The sequence below is a fragment of the Sus scrofa genome, chromosome 18 (genome assembly GCF_000003025.6).
Source record: "Sus scrofa isolate TJ Tabasco breed Duroc chromosome 18, Sscrofa11.1, whole genome shotgun sequence".
NCBI lineage: Eukaryota > Metazoa > Chordata > Mammalia > Artiodactyla > Suidae > Sus > Sus scrofa.
The window spans coordinates 32,796,321-32,819,394 of NC_010460.4; the positions used below are offsets into that span (position 1 = coordinate 32,796,321).

A 23,074-nucleotide genomic window follows, 5' to 3' on the forward strand; every position below is an offset into this window, starting at 1 on the left:
TAAATATACAATAGTTGGGAACACATTAAAATCATGGGCTATTCATGATAGATAACCACACAGCCATCAAGATATATCCCATTTGAGATAAGTATATATAAAAGAGAATTAAAAAATATTAACAGCTTTTATCTTTCAGTGGTGGGTTTCCAGGTAATGTTTACTTTTCCCCCCTCAGTAAAGTAAATTGCCTTACTGAGATGCAATTGACACATAGCATTGTGTAAGTTTAAGGTGTACAATTGACTTTATACTCTTATAAATTGCAAAATGATTACTACCATGGTATGAGCTACCACCTCCATCCCATTATATAGTCATCACTTCTTTTTGGTGATGAGAAAACTTAAGATCTACTCTCTTAGCACTTTTACTCTCTTTACCCTTCTGTATTTCCCAGATGGCCTTCAGTGTACATCTCTACTTTTTAAAAGGACTTAAAAGTTCATTTGCTGGTAGTAGTATGGAGAAGAAACAATTTTTAACTACAGTTGAGTACAAACAAAATTTTAATGCTCTCTTTACTATAATTATAACTCCCATCTTAAATCTTCCGTATTATAAATTCCATTATATCTGTCTGCCTCATATTAAAATACGGAAAGAACCAAAAGAGGTATCTTTATCAAATTCCCCTTTTTCCAAATGAAATCCCCTCCCAAATAAAATCTCCTATCTTCATCTTGTTAGGCATGTGCGTTTAATTTCTCTTCATAATTACAATTAGTTCTTATGAAGTTTATTTGTGTCTGATCTGCTTCTTCATTGGGCAGGTAGGGACACATCTTCCATCTTAAATTTCACCAATTTCTCCCTTTACTTCCTCCCTGTTATTCCCCCTATGTTCTGGAGAGTTATAAACTCTGGAGAGTTGAAAACTACAACCTAGCACAATTCATTAAGGGCTCTCAGCCGGTTGAATCTCTGACACTCCAGCAGCCCAAGTACCACTTTCCAAGCTAATGCAGTCTTTTCTTTGGAAAAGAGCTTTCCACCTTTCTGGGACAGAAGTTTGTAACCACATTCCCCATAAGCTTCCCATGAAATCAGGAGTTAAGGAGGTAGAACAAGTTGCCAAACCCCCTAGGCACACTCCGCATAGATTAACCCACCAAATTAAAGGGTGGGAGGTCATCCAGGTCATCTTTAAATAAAACTGTTTCAAGTTCTGTTGCGAATTAGACCAAAGCAGTCTTTCTCTGACACCCGGGAGGACCACCATAAAAGTTCTTGAGTGCATCTGTTGTGGATTCTTAACTACCCATTCTCCCTTTTCCACCATCTTCTATTGTTTTTCTTGACCCTCTCCTTTCTCCAATTTCTATGTCTTTTGCTCAGCACTGGAACTAGAGGCATTAACCACTGCTGGCCCGTGAATTAAACCAGTACTTGTTAGCTAGACCTCTTCTTGCACCTAACAAAGCATCCATGCCTGGGTTCCTTAAAGTACAAAATTCCAGTGCTGCCTTCATTTCTAAAGCCCTTCTCAGCGCTATGCAGCTAAAGGGAACCTACAACTGACCAGGTGCAGCGGGAGCTCAGGTAGAGGACCCTGATCACATCATGCCAGAATATAACTCGCAGGAAGGGTAATGGCTGAAAAATGTGAAAGAGCTGGGCGGGAGAACAAAATCCAACCTAAGCAAACTCAGACGCGCAAGCGCGTGGCTCACAGCGCGTCTCCCGTGGCTTCACCACAGCGCCTGCGCACAGGATCCCAGGAGCGGCGGGGAAAGGAGAGAAGCGTCTGGCCTAGTGCCACCGCCTCGACAACGTAGCCTGCAAGCCCCGCCTCCTCCAGCTGCTCGCCTTCCCAAACAAGCGGGTGCGCCCCTAGCGCTCTCTGTCCATTGGCCCTTGGCCTTTTCCGTTTCCGCCCAGCCCTCCAGAGTTCGCCAATCAGCTTGGGTGTTTGAGCAAGGGTCCACCTCCAAGGCCGTCGCTCCGCCTCCGCTGCCTCCTCCCGCTGCTGCCTCCGCTGCTGCCTCCTCCTTCCCCACCTCCTCCGTCAGGCGGGCGTCCGCGGGGGCCCGAGGGGCGGCGGCGGCAGCGATATGGAGCCGGGGGCCGGCGGCCGAAGCGCTGCTCGCGGGCACGGGGCCGGGCCCCTAAGCACCCCGCCGCCCCGGGAGCAAGAGCGGAAGCTGGAGCAGGAGAAGCTCTCCGGGGTGGTGAAGAGCGTCCACCGGCGGCTCCGCAAGAAGTACCGGGAAGGTAAACAGCGAGCTGAGCGGGGGGGAAGCGGCGGCCTCGTCGCCCCCAGCCCCTTGTCAACCTCTCCCCTCCCCCCCCCCCCGAGGCCACCATTACAACCTGAAGGAGCTGCACGTCAGCCCCTGCCAGGGCCGCTCACCCAGGCCTGGACGCCCCCTTCTTGGTCGAGTCCTCTGTAGGCGTCAGGCGCGCTCCTCCCGCCCCCTTTTCTTCGAGGGCCCTTCAGGAGCGTTCCAGGCCTTTGGAGGAGCCGAGTCCCCACCTCCTCCCATCCCTGTCCCCAGCTGGGGTGCTGAGATTGTTGTCACCACACATACAACACATAGACCCTCACCCAGGAGGTGGAGGTCTCTTGTTGCAAGAGACCTGAAGCTGAAACACGAAGGCAGGTAGAATCCATTCGAGAAAGACGGACTGAAAGAAGCACTCCCTCGCATTTGACCTGCCTGTTTGATTTGCTGCCCCGTCAGACCCCCTACCTAGTACCTCATTCCAGCGGGTTTAGCCCGGGCAAGAGCTTCCTCGCTTTGGCTTCCAGGGCTGCCAAGTCAGCAGGCCTTTTAGCTGACTGGACTTCACCTTGTTAAAAGGGGGAGGGGCTCCATCCTTGCCCCCCTCCCCCATTCTTCAAATTCTGGATCTTATTATTCAGGTGGGAGAGGAAGAGATCTGGGTCAGGTGCTCGAAATACTGTTTATTTTCGAATGGTCTGTGTAACTACTAACTCTCCTAAGGGGACAGATTCCGGTTGCCATTGCTGGGGACCTCTCTTATGGAAGATCTTGAGCAAAAGAAGAAGCTGTAGTAGCTTTTCGTTGGGCCTGAGGAGTGTTTATAGTTGGGATCTACAGGTATCCTTAGTATTTTAAAATGTAGGCTTTTTTTACAGAGCTTTTTTTAATAGGAAATCGACAGTGAAAATTCTCAAATTTTTTATGTGCTCAGTAGATATTTCTTCTAAGGATCAAAATGAGGAATAACTTTCTTTTTTGCACTGGCTTTAGTTTAATTGCAATAATAGAAGACTGAAAAGTGGGAGCCTTCTTGTGTTACTCTTATACTTAGTTAAGTTAGGATTAGAAGCAAAATTATGAGTGAAGGAACAGGCAGGTAAAATCAGGTTACATTTGAATTACAAACACTTTGCATTTAGTCTAGAAGATTAAAGCTAAGTGTCTTTTGTTCTGAGTGTAGTTATGTGATTCATTTTTCAAACTTTAAATTCAAGGTTTTTTTTCCCTTGGCAACTCAAGCCTCGATTTTTTAGCCACCCTCAAAGGTAGCCTATAGTTATTATTTAATAGGTATCAATAGAAGGAGACTTACCGGGCACACTGAGATGTTGAGATTTGTTTTTTAAAAGAATGCTTTAAACCCCACAATTTATTCAATAAAATGAGTAGTTACCATGGAAACCATTGCATCATTCTTCATATTCAGAGAATGCACTTACATAATGGCATTCACTGTAGGTTCCTGTGTTGTTTGGAGAAATGAGGAAATAAATGGACATGCTTTCCTTTAATTTAGCATGCTAGTTTGTACAAATTTAAGCAAGTATGTCTTTTTAAAGAAAGACGGTAGCATATAATTCAATTCCATTTTTTATCTTTTTGTTATAATTCCATTATTATTCATTTTTAATTTATTCATAAATGAATAGGTTCTACCTAATAACACTACTAATGTTTCATCGTACATTTGAGTGCTGTTTATACTTGCTTTGTTGCCACATGTTGAAACATGTCTTTAAGCCTGAATATTAACTGAGGGAACACTTATTTGTAATGGAATTTAGTAGTTGAAAGTTACCAGAGGTAGAATAGGTACATGTATATCATAAGTGAATGATCTCGTGTGCTTCTGGGGGGGTAAAGTCCTGGCGGTTTAAACGTATGAATGAAGCTGCTCTATAGGCATTTTTAATGCCCTGAATTCCACCAGTGATCCAGGCTTCTCTAGGCTTTACTCCAGTGATATAGAGCCCCATTAGTGAAATAGCAAGGTAAAAGATCCTAAAGAGCATGCCCTTTCTATCTTTATTTCTGACATGTAGGTCAGATCTTAGTTGTGGTTTGACAAAAATCCATGAAAAAGCCATCTGTGAAAAAGTCTGATTATGCACATAATACCAAAGAAATGATTTTTAGTGCTTTCCTTTGAAGTCTTAGTATTGTTATAATACTGATGGTTCCCAGTGTGTGATACATATTTTACAAGTTCATTTGCCAGTCAGCTCTGGTCATAAGTTAATATAAATGGTGCTTAGGCAGTAGGTCAGGTTACAAAAGTCAGTAACATACCTGAGCTGTAATACCAATAACCATGGATTCTATAATGCTTTTATAACAATAATCCTATCAGAAAATGCAGTGAAAATTCCAGCTTAGATTCTTGAAATGTTAAACTGGAAGGAAATTTAGCATTTATCAGTGATTCCCAAACATGGATGAACAGTAGACTCATATGGGTACCGTTCAGAAAATTCCTGCATTCCACCTCAGGTATAAAGTTTCAGAATCCCTATCAATAGTGCTTGGAAATTTTGTCAGCCCTGTTTTGGCGTGGTGATCCAAACTAGTTCCTTCCTTTTTACATATGAGTGAGCTGAATCCCAAAACTAGTAAAATAACTTGGTGGTAGTTGAATAGTTCATCATTAGCACCAAACACATTTCATGGGAGTAATATTTTTTTCTTCCCAATTCGAAGCTTCATGGTGACTCCGAATGTTGTTGGAATGGGAGAGAAAATGGAAAGCAGAAAGTAGCCCTAGAATTTGTGTTCGGTAAAAGGATGTAAATTGATGGGAATGGGGCATTCCATGGGATAGGTATGATTAGCTGAGTTAGGGCTATGTGAAGTGTGGGCTTCCTGGGGAGTGATGGCAGAGAAGGAAATAAGTTGAGGGTAGAATGAAGAAGGAGGCAAAAAATTCACTGGGTAGTGAGGACAGGAGTGAGAACTGGATGATGAGTGTAGGGTTGAATAATGTAGTTTCCTCTTATTTCTGGTAGTGGAATTGAAAATGAAGCAGGACAAAGAACGAAAATAAGAATTTTCTGCCATAGTAGAAAATGGTTTCTCTCTACCTTTCCCAATCCATTTGTCCACCCGATGCTTGTGGCAATGAGCAGGCTTGGAGTAGGGGGTAGTGGACAGGATCGTAAAGACTAGCGGATAGGTATAATACACTCTTTTCTTTTGCTGCTTTTCCCCTCTCTGCTCCATTTTACTGCCTGTCCTATGTCACCACTTAGAGATCCTTTGCCTATTTGTATAAGAGTAAAGTGAGAATTGGAGATAAAGGTTAGTGTTCCAGGCAGTGCTGATAACTGAAGTAGTTACCAAAAGGAAATGGTCTGGAAATGTTTAGCAGTGGTGATGAGAAGGGGTGTTTCTGGTGTCAGCCATTAATAGATAAGGGACAGTCTTTTAGGTTGAGTTTATATAGATGGAAATACGCTTTCAGTTGTAGGTGTTTTCTGTCTTTGCTATACAGAATTTTCAAAATATGGCCTCCCATGTAAGCCAACAATATTTAAAATATACCATAGAGCTGTAGACAGTTTTTTAATAAGAAACAGCTAGTTTTGCTTTCCAAACAGGGAGTTCATTGTTTAATCAAATCTGCCTGATAAGTACATATCTAATTGAAAACCAAAGTAGAGCCAAGTGTATTTTCAGTTGTCTTTGTGTGATTTTTTTTCCCATAATCCTAGTCACATAATCCCATTCCTATAATTATTATTATTATGCTTGTCATCTCTTTTCAAACTGAAAGTATTCACGTAAAAACTGCAGGAAAAATTAAAGGCTACAGGTGTTAGGAATAAAAGTATGATCTTTATATATTCCATTTAGTTTTGATTTTTTAACCTGTCTTGTGAATGTCTTTACTTTAGCAATTTTCATCAGTTTAATTCAGTCTCTGAATTTACTTATTTTATATGTTAAAACAGTTTGTCATATAAACCCATGCAGGTTATCTATCAGCCAGAAAAAAAAAAATTCCTCTTAACCTGTTAACAGTGATATCCTAAAGATTATGGGTTAATAGCTGATCTTTATTATACATTTCTATATTAAAAATCATTGTTAATAGTAGTGATGGTAATATTATAAGAGTTTTAGAATAAATAACTAGAGATTACTAATATTGAAACAGAAAAGAAGAACACAAGATATGTGGGTTCTGTAGACTAAATCTTGAAAAATTGTGTCACAAAGGTTAACGGCTGTGAGCAGCATATTAAGAGTCAGCTACTAAAATAGCCTCGTTTAGATGTTTAATTCTTATTGATTATTCAAAATATTCTCCTTGTTTGAGGTGGAGGGTGAGCTAGAATAGTTTAGGATAAGCTGAAAAATACATTTGGGATTGATTGTTCTTTAGTATATCTAAAATAGAATTGTAGAGGGGAAGGGAAAAAAACCTTTTGAATTAGAATAATTTTTTTTTTTTTTTTTTTTTTTTGTCTTTTTGTCTTTTTGTCTTTGTTGTTGTTGTTGTTGCTATTTCTTGGGCCGCTCCTGCGGCATACGGAGGTTCCCAGGCTAGGGGTCGAATCGGAGCGGTAGCCACCGGCCTACGCCAGAGCCACAGCAACGCAGGATCCGAGCCGCGTCTGCAACCTACACCACAGCTCACGGCAACGCCGGATCGTTAACCCACTGAGCAAGGGCAGGGACCAAACCCGCAACCTCATGGTTCCTAGTCGGATTCGTTAACCACTGCGCCACGACGGGAACTCCTGAATTAGAATAATTTTAAACTAAAATCAAAAGGTCTAAAAATGAAAGAATAAATGTAATGTGAGAGTTATTTCTGACACAAAGTTTGGAAATTGTTTTTAAAATTAGGACAGCAGACTGTTTTTAATTGAAATTTCCTAATTTTTTTTTCCCTTTGATGGCTTTCAATATTATTTTAAAATTCCAACTCCATGACCCTAAGATATTTTTAATGGATTCTTTGTTTTACTTTTTTTTCAAGGGAAGTTTTACTCTGTTGTCTTTACATGTTCTTTTCTGGTTCTGATATCAGAAAGTGCTGCTTTTTGTGATAGAATCTTTGCTCAATCAACAAAGTAAGTTAGGTAAAAACTATCCACAGAAGGGCTTGTTAACTTTGCCCCAGGGGAGTTTGAATTGCTACTTTAGCAGGGGGAAAAATAAAAAGAGTTTGATAATCAGTAATATTTATTAAAAGGTAAGAGGAACATTGACTGGTAAATAGTCAACTCACTGAGGAGCACATAGTGTGTTAACTATTTAATTTTATTACTTTTAGTCATCTTTGTAGTAAGGTATCTTTTTAGGAGTGTTTTACACTTCAAAAGATACAATAAAAATCAAAAGTATTGATATAGATCCTTTGATTGATTTTTGAGAAAAAAAAATAATGACAAATGCAGTGGGTATTAGCCTTGATTCCACATCAGTATCATCTATTGAACTTTGTGGAACACAGACATCTATGTTATTTGAATTGCCATAGATTATGCAGTGGACAAAGGGGTTGAGGAACGCATAGCTAAAGTACTATAGATTAGAGTAAGAAGGAATCCAGAAGAAAGTAGATCAGCTAGGAGAGTCACACTAATCTACTTTTAAAGGTTAATAATAAAGAGTACCCATCGTGGCTCAGCCAGCTAAGCACCCGATGTTGTCTCTGTGAGGATGTGGGTTTGAACCCTGGCCTTGCTCAGTGGGTTAAGGATCCATTGTTGCTGCAAGTTATGGCATAGGCCCCAGCTGTGGCTCCAATTGGACCCCCAACCCAGGAACTTAACATATGCCACAGGTGTAGCCATAAAAAGAAAAAAAAAAAAAAAAAAAAGGATAATAATAGCATAAATAACAGTAGTGATCATGAAAATAGAGAAACATAGGTTAAATATTTTTTAAAGATTGGAGCGAGCAGTTTTAATGAAAGTAAAGGGGAAGAGTCAAAGATAATGCCAAGATTTCTTGCCTAGGAAAATATAAGTAGCCATTTGCATCCATCCAGTTTGGAAATGTGTGTTTTTGGGATGGGGGCAGGGAGGAAAGAGTAGATAGGCAGGTTGCCTTGTAATAGAGATAGCCATAATGATTTAGTTTGAAATGTATCCCTTGGAAGTGAAGGATTGGAAGCTCTCTCTTGAAGTTGAAAATGAGGTCAGATGAACTGCCCAATAGAGTGATGTTAATATGTAACTGAGGACAGATCCTTGGAAGATCCAGTAGTGTCCAGTTTTACATAAGTAAGTGCTCCCCACTCTACCTTATGCTCCCATAGCACACTTTTCTTGCTCTTATTGTAGTTATCACTTAGCAGTTCACTTGTCTGTCTTTCACACTAAACTAAGTCCTTTGAGTAGGACTCTGCCTTTTATATTTGTATCCATATTACCTAGCACCTTGCCTTGTAGATTTAAGGCACACACACACACAGCAGAAAGAAACTTATACAGATATTTCCAGATAGTTTGAGTCTAGCCTTTTTGTATCATAACTTTTAAATTCGAACTTTCGGATACAGATTTAAAGAAAACATTTTAGGAATATAGTTGATTTACAATGTTGTGTTAGTTTCAGGTGTACAACAACGATTCAGTTATACACATAGCCATTCTTTTTCAGATTCTTTCCCCATATAGGTTATTACAGAATATTGAGTAGAGTTTGGATACACTTTTTTTGTAATGAATTTATGGTCATAGCTTCTAAATGAGTATACTAGATTAATTTAACCTTTTGGTAATGGTCCAAATTATCATTATTACATAATTCTAGTTTTCTATTTAAAAAAACCTGTAAATATTGGGGAATATAAACACAGTAAAGTACCTTGTTCTAACATTTGATAAATGTTTTTTGAATCAACTTGCCTTATTTTACTGTTTACTATGAATTCTGTTTCTCCTCTTATCTGCTACTCCCCCTTCTGTAGCCATTGGTTCCCAGATAGCAGTGTCAGTCTAAGATTAAAAAAACATTTTTGTTCTCAAAAAAATGAAAACTAATAAGGATATTATAATGATGTAATGTGTGTCTGTGTGTGTTGGTATTAGAAGATAATTTTGTGTATGTATTTATGTATATTTACTTATGTACTCTAACTTCTCACACAAAAACTTAGCAGCCCTAATATCAATTTCTTAAATTTTGGTGGTGAAATTTATACTGGTTATAAATCCAGACATCTGAGAACTGTTCATCTAAACCGTACTAGTTTATTGTGCTTTAAGTGTAGATATATTGATGCTTATTGCAAGTGTTATATTAGAATCCCCATACCTTTAGAGGGATATCTGAGTATCCCTTACTCTCATTTATGCAGAAATTCCTCTACTTATATAGAAATTCCTCTTCCCACTTATATAGAAATTACATCCCAGTTGGTTCTCCAGAAGTCCTTTGTTTACACTAAACAAGTGATCCCTGTGGTTGTACACATACCAATAAACTTGTTTCACAGGATTCTGACTTTTCTTGATTCTTTCCATCTCTTGAACAGGGTGTATTCAAAGAGTTTTACATTTTAGATTAACTTTTTATCATAAGTATGTTTATAATAAGAGAGTGTTCCAAGTGCAGAAGTTGCAACATGGGCCAAATTATGTTTATAAATGGGAAATTTTATCCCTGTATTGTTTTGTTTTTTAATTAAATTTGACTTTTCAGCTTGCCTTAAGTCTTAATTGCTCTGTGTATTATTTCACCAGGAATTTGAGTTTACAACCTTGTCATAGGCCTGCACAGTGGATTCATTTAGAAAACAGTGAAATAAATGACCAGTTCCCACTTCAGACCAATTGAATGAAACTTCTAGGTGATTCCAGTGTGCAGTCGGAGTTGAAATCACTGCCACAAATCTAACAGATAATGCAGTTGCAGAGACTAAATAACTGCATTTGACTGACAAAAGACCATTTGTTTGAGGCTAGTAGAGTCAGTGTACTTTGCTTTAGTGCAAAGCTTTGTCCATATCCATGAAAGTTCATAAATTAAAAACTCATAACTAAAGGCAAGGTGGTGCAGTGGTTATGGACATGGATTTTGGCACTTGACCGCCAGGTTTGATGTGTACCCTTGAGAAGGTGCTTAATCTCTCTATACCTCAGTTTCCTTATTTGTAAAGTAAAATATCTGCCTCAGCAGGTCGATACTAGAATTAAATGAGTTAATATTGTAAAGTACTTAAAACAGTATCTGACACATAAGACACATTACATGTGTTAAATACATAATTTTAAAAATAATAGGTGTATCTGTAGCTAATGCCTAAATGCATTTAAGGATATTGAAGGTTGAATGGTTCCTGGATTTTCTACCTAGACTGTGCTATAGTGTCTCTCTTCTTCAGTATTAGGTTGGCCATAGCTTTGTTTCCCCCCCTTTGCTTCTTATATTTCTGACTTTTTATGTGAAAGGTCCAACTTTTCTAGTAGATTAGAATATTGAGTTTTTCCCTTATCAGAGAAATGGCTAGTCGCAGAAAAAGAGAGGTATAAGATGCAGGTTTTCAGGTGGTTCCTTTGTTTGATTATCAGAGCTACTTCAACACCAAATGCCTTGAATGTTTTTGTCCCACCTTTAGGTGTGTCGCTGTATCTAATGCTCAAGAATGCTAAGAAGGCTGGTCTGTGTGTGGTTTAACTATGTTGTGCAACAGTCTGGTCCTGATCACTTTGTTTTAATGTCCTGGAAAGGCTACTAAACTTGTTTCTACTTGGTCATGAGTTTCTCTGCTTACCTCATAGTAGAGGAAATGACCTTTAAATGCTCTTTGAACTTGAATTTGGTCATTTGGTCGTCTACAGACAATGCCTCTTATAGCCCATATTTGGTAATATACCCAAGAAAAAATCAAATTTTTCTGAATTTCTAAATGTTTAAGACTTGTTTGTGATACTTAAAGTTATTGGTTTTTTTTAGAGTATTTGATGATCTTCAAAGTTAATGAAGTACAATTTTTATTTTGTAACTTTTGCTTTGTTCATAGTGCATCATATTTTAAAATGAGATTTATTGAGGTACAATTTATGTATAATAAGCTACACCCAGTTAAAGTGTATAACTCAGTAGGTTTTGACAGATGTATATATATTGTATGAAAACTTTACCACAATTAAGTCATAGAATATATCTCTTGTTCCCCCAAATTTTCGTGTGCTCTTTGCAGTCATTCCCTTTTTCTACTCTCCCTTTTTTTTTTGGCCACACCCATAGCGTGAGTAAGTTCCCAGGCCATGGATCAAACCTGTGCCACAGCAGTGATCCTGACCCAAGCCACTGCAGTGACAACACCAGTTCCTTAACCTGCTCTCTTTCTACTCTTGACCCCACTGATCTCTTGTGCTATAAATTTGTGCAATTTTATATACACAGAATCATGTGATACCTTCTTTGCATTGTATGTCATTTCAGGACCACTGTACTACAGTGTTAATTTTTGGTATCCTGACTCACAAGGCTAAACTAGTGAGAATAATGATATACTATTCTTTTTTTTTTGTCTTTTTTGTCTTTTTTTTGTCTTTTGTTGTTGTTGTTGTTGCTATTTCTTGGGCCGCTCCCGCGGCATATGGAGGTTCCCAGGCTAGGGGTTGAATCGGAGCTGTAGCCACCGGCCTACGCCAGAGCCACAGCAACGCGGGATCGGAGCCGCGTCTGCAACCTACACCACAGCTCACGGCAACGCCGGATCGTTAACCCACTGAGCAAGGGCAGGGACCGAACCCGCAACCTCATGGTTCCTAGTCGGATTCGTTAACCACTGCGCCACGACGGGAACTCCGATATACTATTCTTATCATAAATTGGTCTCAGATTTAGGCTTCATAAATTTATCTCCTGTGCTTTTTATTCTACTTTTTTTTTTTTTTTAGGACTGCACCCGTGGCATATGGAAGTTTCTAGACAAAAGGTCAAATTGAGCTACATTTGCTGGCCTATGCCACAGCCACAGCAACGCAAGATCCGACCCGCATCTTCGACCTACACCATAGCTTCCGGCAGCGCTAGATCTTTACTAACCCACTGAGTGAGGCCAGAGATCGAACCTGCATCCTCATGGATACTAGTCAGATTCGTTACCACTGAGCCACAACAGGAACTCCAAAAGATTATTTCTAATGTAGTTCTCAACATCCAACGGCCCTGGCATGTAAAAATGCATGAACTTTGGCATCTTTTATTAATTTTTTTCATATAGAAGTAATTCTTTATTGAGTGTGTAACCAATAGTTTCTACATAGTCTTACAGATTTTTCCAAAAAGACCCATGTACTGTTATCAAAGAACTTAATGGATGTGGCTATATTTCACATGCAAGTTTTTTTTTTAATAATAATGAGAAGTGAAAAGAAATTATAAATTAGTTTAAAACAGTGGAGAGAGTCTCTAGAAAGTTGACTTTGAACCTATAGCTTTTCTAAACCTCTTATAACTCATATTTTGAGAACATTATTTTGAAGTATTCAAATTCTGCTTATTCCTCATTGTAATCTGTTGACGGTTATCAACTGTCTGAATTTTATTCTAACAACTAATTTAATTTGTAATTTTTGACCATGGTGAAAATTTAAGTATTTACTTCTCCATTAATGGGGCACCATGGTTAGCATCTGTAGTTTTTATAAGTCAAAAGTAGTCTTTGGTTTTCAATTTATACTTTCTAAAGGGAAAATCACACCTAGTTTTAGTAAACAATTCTGTATATAAACAAGTGACAAAGTACCATGAGGATGGCAGATGCATGTATGGGGCAGTTCTAAGATGATCAAATAGGAGCCAGATGAACCCCCTCAAAGATTATGGGAATTCAGTTATATTTTGAAGGAAAGAAATCTGCTATACCAGATGGCATGAGAGAGGTTAATTCAAAAGAAGAGGAGTATCAATTCTAAAGAACAGGTTAGGGGTTCCACTGGTTTACTTGAGTTTGGACCTATAATACAGCTGTTTTGAGGTTACTGAGTAAGAGCAAAATTAAGTAACTCTTTAACTTATTGTACTTGGTTCTTACAAAGACAGTTACAATAAAAGTAATATTTTAAACTAGTCACAAAAATTATTAAAAATGGAACTCTGTCTTTTTAACATTCATATGACATATTTATTTTATAACTTTAAGTTTATGCCTTTTGACCCTTCTCACCTATTTTGCCCACTCCCCTACTCCCTGCCTTTGGCAACTACCAGTCTGTTCTCTGTGTCTGAGCTTGGTGGTTATTATTATTATTACTATTATTTTCTTTTTTGGCCGCCCCATGGTATATGGAGTTCTCCAGCCAGGGATCAGATCCAAGCCACTGTTGCAACCTGTGCCAGAGCTGTGGCAATGTTGGATCCTTTAACCCCGTGCCAGGGATCAAACCTGGGACCTGGCATTGCAGACGCCGCCTGATCCTGTTGCATCACAGCAGGAACTCTTTTTTTTCTTCTTGGATTCCATGAAACTCTATCTTTTTAATCAATTAATGAATGCTTTTTTTTTTCTTAGTTATTGTCTTTTCATAGGAAATAGATTATATTTATCCTTTATTTGTGGCATATGTTTGTGAAAGTGAATTCAGTCAGTAATTATGGTATTCTCCTGATAGTAGGCCTAAGATTCAGAATAATTTGGTTCATTGATTTCAATACTGAACCTGGTTGTGACTTCTAAATATAATTTCTGAATTGTACAAATTTTTCTGTATTTGGGCAAAGCGAAATATATGTATTGGAGATTTTCTTCTCTCCCTTCTTTCCCTCTTCTTTCCTTCTCTCCTCCTCCCTCCTTGCTCTCTTTCTCTTTTAACTTTGACACATTCATATTTTTATAGGATGCCTGTAAGAAATTAAGAAGAAAGCAGATTATTAATCACAATGATTTTGAGTCATCACAAATGTCAATATATAAAAATTATAAGACTGATCATTAATTCATTGAGAGCTCTGATTGATTAAACATGAATACTTATTTCTTATTCTCTTAAGTAGATCTTTGATACATACCTCATGAAGTTCTTAGTTCTTTATTTTTTAAAATTTTTTAATTTTTTTAAATTTTTTTGCTTTTCAGGGCTACACCTACGGCTTATGGAGGTTCCCAGGCTAGGGGTCTAACTGGAGCTGTAGCTGCCAGCCTACACCAGAGCCACAGCAACAGATCTGTGCCAGGTCTGCAACCTGATCTGTGCTTGCGGCAACACCTGATCTTTAACTCAATGAGTGGGGCCAGGGATCAACCTCATGGTAACGCCAGATTCTTAACCTACTGAGCGAGGCCAGGGATCAACCTCATGGTTTCTAGTCAGATTCATTTCCATTGCGCCATGACGGGAACTCCTCTTAGTTCTTGATTTGCCTTTTGATAATGAAAAAGTATTATCCTTTTTAAATATGACAATCTTTTAAATATTGGTTGACCTAATATCTAAATGATAACAAAAATCCCCAGATGAGTTTTAGCATAATTTAAACCTTTTTAAAATGTTTAAAATATTTTAAAACATATCTTAAATCTTTAATAATTTTTTTCAGTTTAATACATTATAGAATGATATAAATGTCAGTAAATTCATTCAGAGTTCTACATCTTAATGGAGTGATTACATGGTTTCGAAATAGCCTTAGGCAACTACATTCTTACTCATGAAAAATCTCACAAAGTACATAGACTCAAGCTGTAATTGAAAACTGTGGTTTTTAACTTCAAACTAATCATTCATAGTAACAAACTTTTTTTGCAGCAGTACAGCTGAAATCTCATTCTGGAAAAAAAAAAAAAATGAAAGCATTCATTTGTCCTGCCAATATTAGCCAAATTTCTATATGTTTTTCCTTTGGTAAAAACATTATATTGGCTTACTAGATATACTGCTCATGACTATGAATGCAGGCATACAAAACACTATGCACACATCCCAATCTTGTATTTTTTGTATTTTCCATTTGACCAATTTAGCAAGAGGGTTTTGAATATATACACTGTGCAGTGGTCAACCATAACTTTTTTTGACTTTTAGAATCCACATCATCAATTATTTTGAAAATACGCTGTTTCAAGGGTAGATAATATTATTTTGCGTACAGTAAAAACAAAATAATGGGCTATTGTGAAAAAAGCTGAATTTTCTCACTCTGTCTAATAAATTTATTTATTTTAAAAGTACGCTTTCAAGAAAGAGATTGAAGTTGTATTCTGGAAAAAACTTATATTCTAGAGAGTGGAATTTTCTTATACCTGAAGGTGAACTGTTTTTTCTTCAGCTTTGTAACCACCAGACATGTATTGTAGCATACACCTAAGTAGTTGGGGGTTGATACTTTTTTGTTGAGTAAATAGTGATTTAAAAGTTTGGGGTCCAGGAGTTCCCATTTCGGCTCAGCGGAAAGGAACCCATCTAGTATCCATGAGGATGCGGGTTCCATTCCTGGCCCCACTCATTGAGTTAAAGATCAGGTGTTGCCGCAAGCTGTGGTGTGTAGGTCGAAGACTTGGCTTGGATCTGGTATTGCTGTGGCTGTGGCATTGGCCAGCAGCTGTAGCTCCAATTCAGCCCCTAGCCTGGGAACTTCCATATGCCGCAGGTGTGGCCCTAAAAAAAAATAAGTAAATAAATAATAATAAAAGTTTGGGGTCTAGAATGTCTTACATGGTCCATAGGGAATATATCAGGTTCATATCTCTATGAGATCAGCTATTACATTTTATTATATGTCTTTCCTTTGATGCCATTAAATTTATTATTCTCTTGTAGTGTTTGACATACAGTATTTTTTCAGCAAATCTGTTGAAAGAATGAAAAATATATACAATTGCATTAGTCTCAATAATATATTAAGTGTACTGACTTCATTAATCATATTAATTTAAGTATCAGCAAATTTGGAGGGAGTCTGGAGACTCTTAAATATTAATGAAAACATTAAATTGAAGCTTACATTCAGTTTGAGTTGAACAGCTTCCAAAATTTGAATCTATCTTTAAAACTCCAGTAGAGCAGATAGTAAGCCTTCAAACTTTCTAAGATTAAAAAAAAGCAAAAAGAAGAAAACTTCTTAAATTCAAAGTATTTAGAGAGAATTTTGAGTGTGACAAGCTAGACGTCCTCTCAAGCAGAAAGACAATGGGTTTCCATAGATATGTATGTATTTGTCTTTGCAAATCAAGCTAGTAGAATAATTCTAGAATAAACCAAGTTTTTCAGTATACAATGGCTAGTAAGGACTCTGAGGATTTATAGTAGATGCCTTTGGTGTTTCATATAACACACTGTTGGTCCTCAGGTGTGGGGGACAGACTGTGAACTCAGAAGCACCTAACCCTGACAGATTTCCATTTTAAATGTATGCCACTTTCTCTTCTACTTTCCACCTTTCTCCACTGCTGGAGGCCACTGAAGGCATCCCCCTTTTCAGTGCCTAAAAGTACAGGCTATAAAAAACAACCCTCAAGTTAATGAGGGATAGTAACTGTTAGATAAGTGTTCCAGGCCCCCATTCTTTTGGTGCACAACTTCAGAGGCATTCTCTATGCTTCTCTGTTGCCCACAGCAGCACCCTTCCTTAACTTGTTCTTCCCGTTTCCTTACTCCTGTTTCCTCCAGTTCTCTCCTAAATAAACTACTTGAACCTACATCCTTGTCTTATATTGTACCTTCTATAGGCTCTAAACTAAGAAATCTTAAAGAAAGGAAATGTGTTTAGATATATTAAACATAGCTTTTCCCAAATGTATTTGATCATAGAACTTTTGTTTGAATGAGTTCTATTACCAGAAAATCTTATAAATTTATGTATTTATAATAATGTATATTACATAGGGCAGTGAAACTTAATGTTCACACAAAGGATCTTTTAGAGTTGGTGTTCTCCATCTCAAAAAATGGTAAATCACACATAAAAAAATGGTAAATTACCTTTAAAAGGATACTGTACCTTAATGAACCATATGGTATCAAGTCTGATGAGTAAAGTCAGAAATAGTTTGGGGGCCATTATAGGTTTATTAAAGTATTGTTAATCAAAATACTTTTTTAAAAAGACTTTACTTCCTCTAGTTCTATTTAGAGACTTGATAAATAACTACTAAAAGATGTTACTAAGTTTTTCTTTGAGAATTTAGAAAAATCTGTTTGCTTGTTTTTAGTGGACAGTTGCTTCCATTATGCTCTATAACAAATTGAGAGCCCTGTCACTACACAAGTAGTAGTGATAAATGAAAATACTGTTGTATAGGAATATAACTACAAAAAAAGAGAAAACTTTTCATCCTTTCTGGGTTTAAAATCGGTATTCAGACCAAGACTGAGACTGATACATATTTGTACCCTTACTGCTCTTTCTTGTATTGGTTAACTAGAAGGCTAATAGTTTTGTTTCCAACTCAGTACCTACTGGACTGAGTGTTAAAAATAACCAGTAAAACTTTTCAGATTTTGAGTAGATAAGTGTTGTTAAATTTGAACTATTATAATTCATTTTCTATTTTAAAAACTCCAATTCTTAAATACTAGAATCTAATTGTCTCACCTGGGAAAAGTATTTGATTATAATTACTATCTGGAAATTTGGTTGTTCTATTTATATTTTTAAGTTTGTTCTGTGACTAAACAATTGCCTACATTTGAGCATGTGGCAAGGGAACCTAAATCTTCTAAGATTATTGAATGAGGCTGCTTTGATAATTTCTGTTTACTTTTTTACCCATGAAATTATGTTAGTGTTATTTATTTGGCCATGGCATTCTCATGCCTTTTTTTTTTAAAATCAGAATTCACATTGTTTTTTTAGATTTCGTATTAAATGTGATAACTGATTTAAATAAAAAAGAAAAAAGGTAGTAGCTGGAAATAATGCTGTGACCAGATTATGTAGTTAGCTTATAATTTTTATTCATTTTGAAAAGACTCAAAAATTTGGAGAGGTTTCCAAAGTAATTTCTCTAACAACATTTTTGCCCTAGGATTTATAATTGTTTTTAAGTGTATTGTGGCTATAACAGGTTCAAGTGTAACAATACAAATATTTAACTTGCTTGATAATTTATGTTGCCATCTCACTTATCAACTCCTTGTAATATAGGAGACTGATAAATATGTAGAGGTCCAAGAAAATAACAAGCAAAAGCAGGTTTAAGTGGTTTTTCTGTTACTGCAGAGTCATATTGCCCATTGGTAGCAGAACAGTCAGTGTTTGTATGCCCAGCCATGTTTGCCCCCCTACCAGAATGTTTTTGGTTTATAAACTGATAACTCATGTGTGTCTACTTATATTTACTAGTTTTATTCAGTTTCACAGATCTATTTGTTTAATATCATAGTTTATTTAGTTGTTGAATCATTGTGGTTAAAAAATGATGAAATCTATTTGCATAAAGGATCTTCAAAAATTATAGAGTATAAACTTCATGAAATTTTACTTCATAATTTTTCTTATTCATCTTTAAATAATTTTAGATTATGATGACACTTTTAAGAGCCTGACTCTATTTTTAAGTAAAGTTAACTTAATTTTTTTTCCTTATTTTTAGTGGGAGATTTTGATAAGATCTGGAGAGAACATTGTGAGGATGAGGAAACACTTTGTGAATATGCTGTTGCAATGAAAAATTTGGCAGATAATCATTGGGCAAAAACTTGTGAGGGTGAAGGTCGTATTGAATGGTGTTGTAGGTGAGTATTTTTATGAACTAATATTTTGGTTTCTAATGTATTAAACTCTTAAGTCTAAGTAATGCTGTATATGATTCCTTGTAGCAAAATAGAAATGTTTTAAAACAAGGGATGTCTTTTAAACAACTCTCCCCACTGCCTCACTTTCTCTAGGTTTGTTTCATTTATCTTTGTTTAATCAAAACATTTTTCTTTGATATAATTTAAATTCTTTTTCAACTCTTTAAAAGTATAACTTTAAATACATTTAATGTGTTTATGCAATGGTATATTTAAAATATGAGATTTAGCACTTGGCTAATCATTAAGTTATGGAAATTTTTTCAGATATTTGAGTTCAAGTAAAAATAAATACTTTTCCATTCTTTAAAACCGAAAATATCTTAAAAGTTTTCAAATCCTAAATTTTCATATGTGATTGAGGGTATTCCAGCACTTATGTCGACTTTGGATATTGTTTTTTTTCCTGTAGCAAAGCTTCTAATGTTAAAAAAAAAATCAGAAAATGGAGTATGCTGATCATTTCTCTCAAGTGGTAGAATTATAAGAATGGATGTGTATATTGACTGAATTTAAAAAATGAATTCTCAGAAAACAAAACATTTTTCTGCTTGGACAATAAGTTTATGGCAACTTTAGGTTTATATTTCATTAAGATTATTTTTTATTCTAAGTTTCTGTTTTAATCTCATTTAAAAATTATGTAATAATGCATATTTCATTCGTTTAACAAATAATCCAGCGAAAAATATGTTTTTAACTTATTCATTTAATAATTTTAAATAATTGTCCACTGTGTACCAGCCATATCATAGTCACTGTGAGTACAACAATCAACCAAACAGATAAAACCCTTGCTCTCATGGAACTTACATGCCAGTGGGAGTTAGAAGCAAGAAAAACACATAAATTAAATATATATTAGGTCAGCTAATGATAAGTGCAATGAGAAAAATAAAGCAAGGAAAAATAAAACCATTTAAAATAGGGTAGACAAAGAAGCTCTCACTGAAGTGATGTGTAAAAGACACGAAGGAAGTGAGAGAGCGTGCCTTAACAAGTCCAGAGGTCTTGAGGCGGGAGGTTGCTGACATGTTTCAGAAGGAGCAAGGAGACCAATTTGGCGAGAGCGGAGTGGTAGGAGGAGAGTGGTAGAAAATAAGATAACAGAGTTTGTAGACTCTTGTGGATCACTGTGAAGACATTGGCCTTTATTCTGCATTAGATGAGAAGTCATTAAGTTTATTAACTTTTTAAAATGTGTCAATAATTTTAAAGAATTAATTGCTGTAAAGTGAAGATAGACTATAGAAAGGGCAAGGGTCTAAATAAGGAAACCAGTTAGGAAGCTACTACAGTAATCAAGCATGAGGTTATAGTGAAACAGTTTTCTTGGAGAAGGAGAAAGCAAATAGACAGGATAGTGTGGTAGGATTAACGGTCAAAGGCTGTGGTGACTGAAGAGAGGAGCAGAGGGATGCCGATGTGTACATTGTGGTGATTTTGATGACATGGGAGAAGTGAGCTGAAAATGTGAGGTAGGTAAGGAGCAGTGAAAAGATTGGTATCATCATTGTGGAGTCAAAGAATTGAGGAGTTGGGGAACTGAAGAAAAGAGCTGGAGTAATAAAAAATGAGATGCTTGGAATTAAAGCGGTTTTTTTTGCTTGTTCTGGAGAGAAAATGGTTATAAATTTTATTATTCTACAGAGTGTACTTTTTCTCATTCAAGCTAAAAAACACAAAATGAGGCATGCTACTGAGCCAAATATTTCCCTTGTGACACAAAGTAATAATGTAATCCAATCAGGAAATCAGTACCATCACTATTTAAGACCATCATTCTTTGCTTTTAGCAGCACTGCTTTTAAATTAGTACTCCATACATTAGACAGACTTCAGACTTGATTTCAAATATCACTTTGTTATGTGGTGTTCTCTTAGGAGCATTTCCTTATACCTTCCACTTGAATAATGAATCTGCCTCACACTTCACTCCTCTTTGTTTTTCCTCAGATATGTGTTTTTATCAATAGTTATTATATCTAAATGTGTTCTGAAAGAGGTCATTTTTAGGTCAAACTGCTGAAAAAGAACATTAATAAGAATTTAGGTCAAAATGTTGAGAAAGAACAGTGGCAAAGTATGGTAAAAAGATTTTCCTGTGGGAAGTAATCCCAAGAGAAGTTTTATAATGTCTTTACTTTAAATTTAAAACTAGATTGGGGAAAAAAGGCTTCAAAACAATATTAAATTTTGAAACGAGTCATCTGTAATTCAAACTTGGGTTATATGTAATTCCTTTCTCTGTTGGCAGTTCTAAGAGAGTAGTGTCACTCTGAAAGCTAAAATGGTCTTAAAAAAAGGGTTTGACAAAAGTTTGCTTCCAGTAGTTACACTTAAAATTTTATAGGAATTTGGTATATAAAATAAGTCTTACTGACATTACCCTGCTAAGATTTTGTTGACTCTTTAGCTTGAAGAATTATACAGAATAATTATTTTTTTATTTCCTCAAAAAATTAATAAAAATTTATGTGTAATATGAAATATTTAAATTAGAAACAAAATGCAATATGAAGTTTTAGTTGTATGTTTAGTAAAAGAATATGCCTTTTCTAACTCTACGCACAGAATACTCTTTCCTGAACCATTTGAAAGTAAATTGCAGATAACATGACAGTTCATCTCCTTGCATCTCCTAAGAATATGGATAGTCTTCTATATAACCACAGTACTATCATCAAGACCATTAACAGTAATTTCCTAATTTCTTAAAATATCTAGTTCATAAATTCTGATTTTTGATACTGTCCGCAAAACATAAGATTTTTTTTTTTTTTCTAAAACAAGGCACATGCATTGGTGATTACGTTTCTTTAGGTTCTTATTTTTGTTTTCCCTAACATTGAGGTTTTAGAGAAACGTCAGTTGATTTGTAAAATATTCAACATTTTGTAGTTTGGATTGTTGGCTCAAGGTTAATAGTATTGTTCAAGTATTCTATATTTCCCTACTGATTTTTCTTGTTGACTTTTTACTCTAATTACCAAGAGAGATATTTTCAGAATATCATTTTTCTTGATTTTTCTATAATAATATGGCTCTTTAAAAATTTCATTTTTCTATTGAAGTTCATCTGTTTGGTTAATATTTTTCTCCATTAAAAATTTGTAATAGTTATTTTAAGTTATCTGCTTATTTCAACATAAAGTTAATATGTAGAATCTGTTTCTTTGGGCTGTTTTTTCTCTTAGTTATAGATCATTTTTTCCTGCTTCCTTGTGTATCTGGTAATTTTAAAAAATATATATACTGGCATTATGTTTAGAAGAGACTGGGGTAAATATTATTTTTTCCCTAGAGAGGGCATACTTTTTTTTATGATAGGTAGCTGAGATGAGACACTGAACACTTTGACCTCATGAGACGTTAAACTAGTTCCAAGTGGATAACCTCTTTAGATAGTTTCAGTTCACCTCTGGCTTAAGGTGCTTTTAGGGTGACTCTTGTTCTGTGTTTATTGTAGGTACCACCCTTTGGCAGGACTTTGGGGCCTAAGCCCATGGAAGAGTGCGGAGAATTTTCTTTGTTTTTTTAATCCCACTTCAAGCATCCAGTGCTCCCTTTATCCCCTACCTTTTTCTTACTTAAAAAAGATGTATAGGACAAAGAAGGGGAATGGGGAGAACAATTGTGAATTCTTAAACTTTCCAGTCTGTTACATCCTTCTAAGCAGCCATTGAAAGCTCTGCTAGTTTCCCTTTAATGTAATAAAATTCCTCCTACTATAGAAGGCTTATTCCTCTACCGCTATTCAGGCACTTTCAGCATATACACAAAGTGCCTGTGATCCATTTTCACCTCAGAAGGGCTTGTCTCTGTCTAGAATTTAGTTCCATTAGACCTCTTTGCATCCTCAGTTCTCTCGAGTTCTTTTTAACAAATTACTTTTTAGATTGTATAGATTAATTTTTTTCTAGTCATAGCACAACTAGGGGTGTGTTGTGATTATCTGTATCCTAATCCAAAGCTAGCTTTGGGTTTTTATTTTGGATTTATTTGATTGTTTTTGTCTGGTGCCATTTACTTCCTCAATCTCCTTTGCTTCTTATAAACTGGAAGGTGAGTCAAAAGCATTGATTTAGGACCCATATTTTTGCCAAAATATTTATTAGGTGAAATTGCATATGTCATATTGCATCA

General features: G+C 36.2%; 1 protein-coding gene across 1 annotated transcript in view; it reads left to right on the forward strand.

Annotated features, from left to right (window-relative positions):
- The window catches only part of BMT2 (base methyltransferase of 25S rRNA 2 homolog), a 102,492-nt gene continuing 81,375 nt past the window's right edge, over nucleotides 1,958-23,074 (forward strand). Inside the window, exons 1-2 of the mRNA XM_021079235.1 lie at nucleotides 1,958-2,214; nucleotides 18,727-18,868. Of these exons, the coding sequence (XP_020934894.1) occupies nucleotides 2,055-2,214; nucleotides 18,727-18,868 (302 nt within the window). The 5' untranslated portion in view covers nucleotides 1,958-2,054. The remainder of the gene's footprint in view (nucleotides 2,215-18,726; nucleotides 18,869-23,074) is intronic.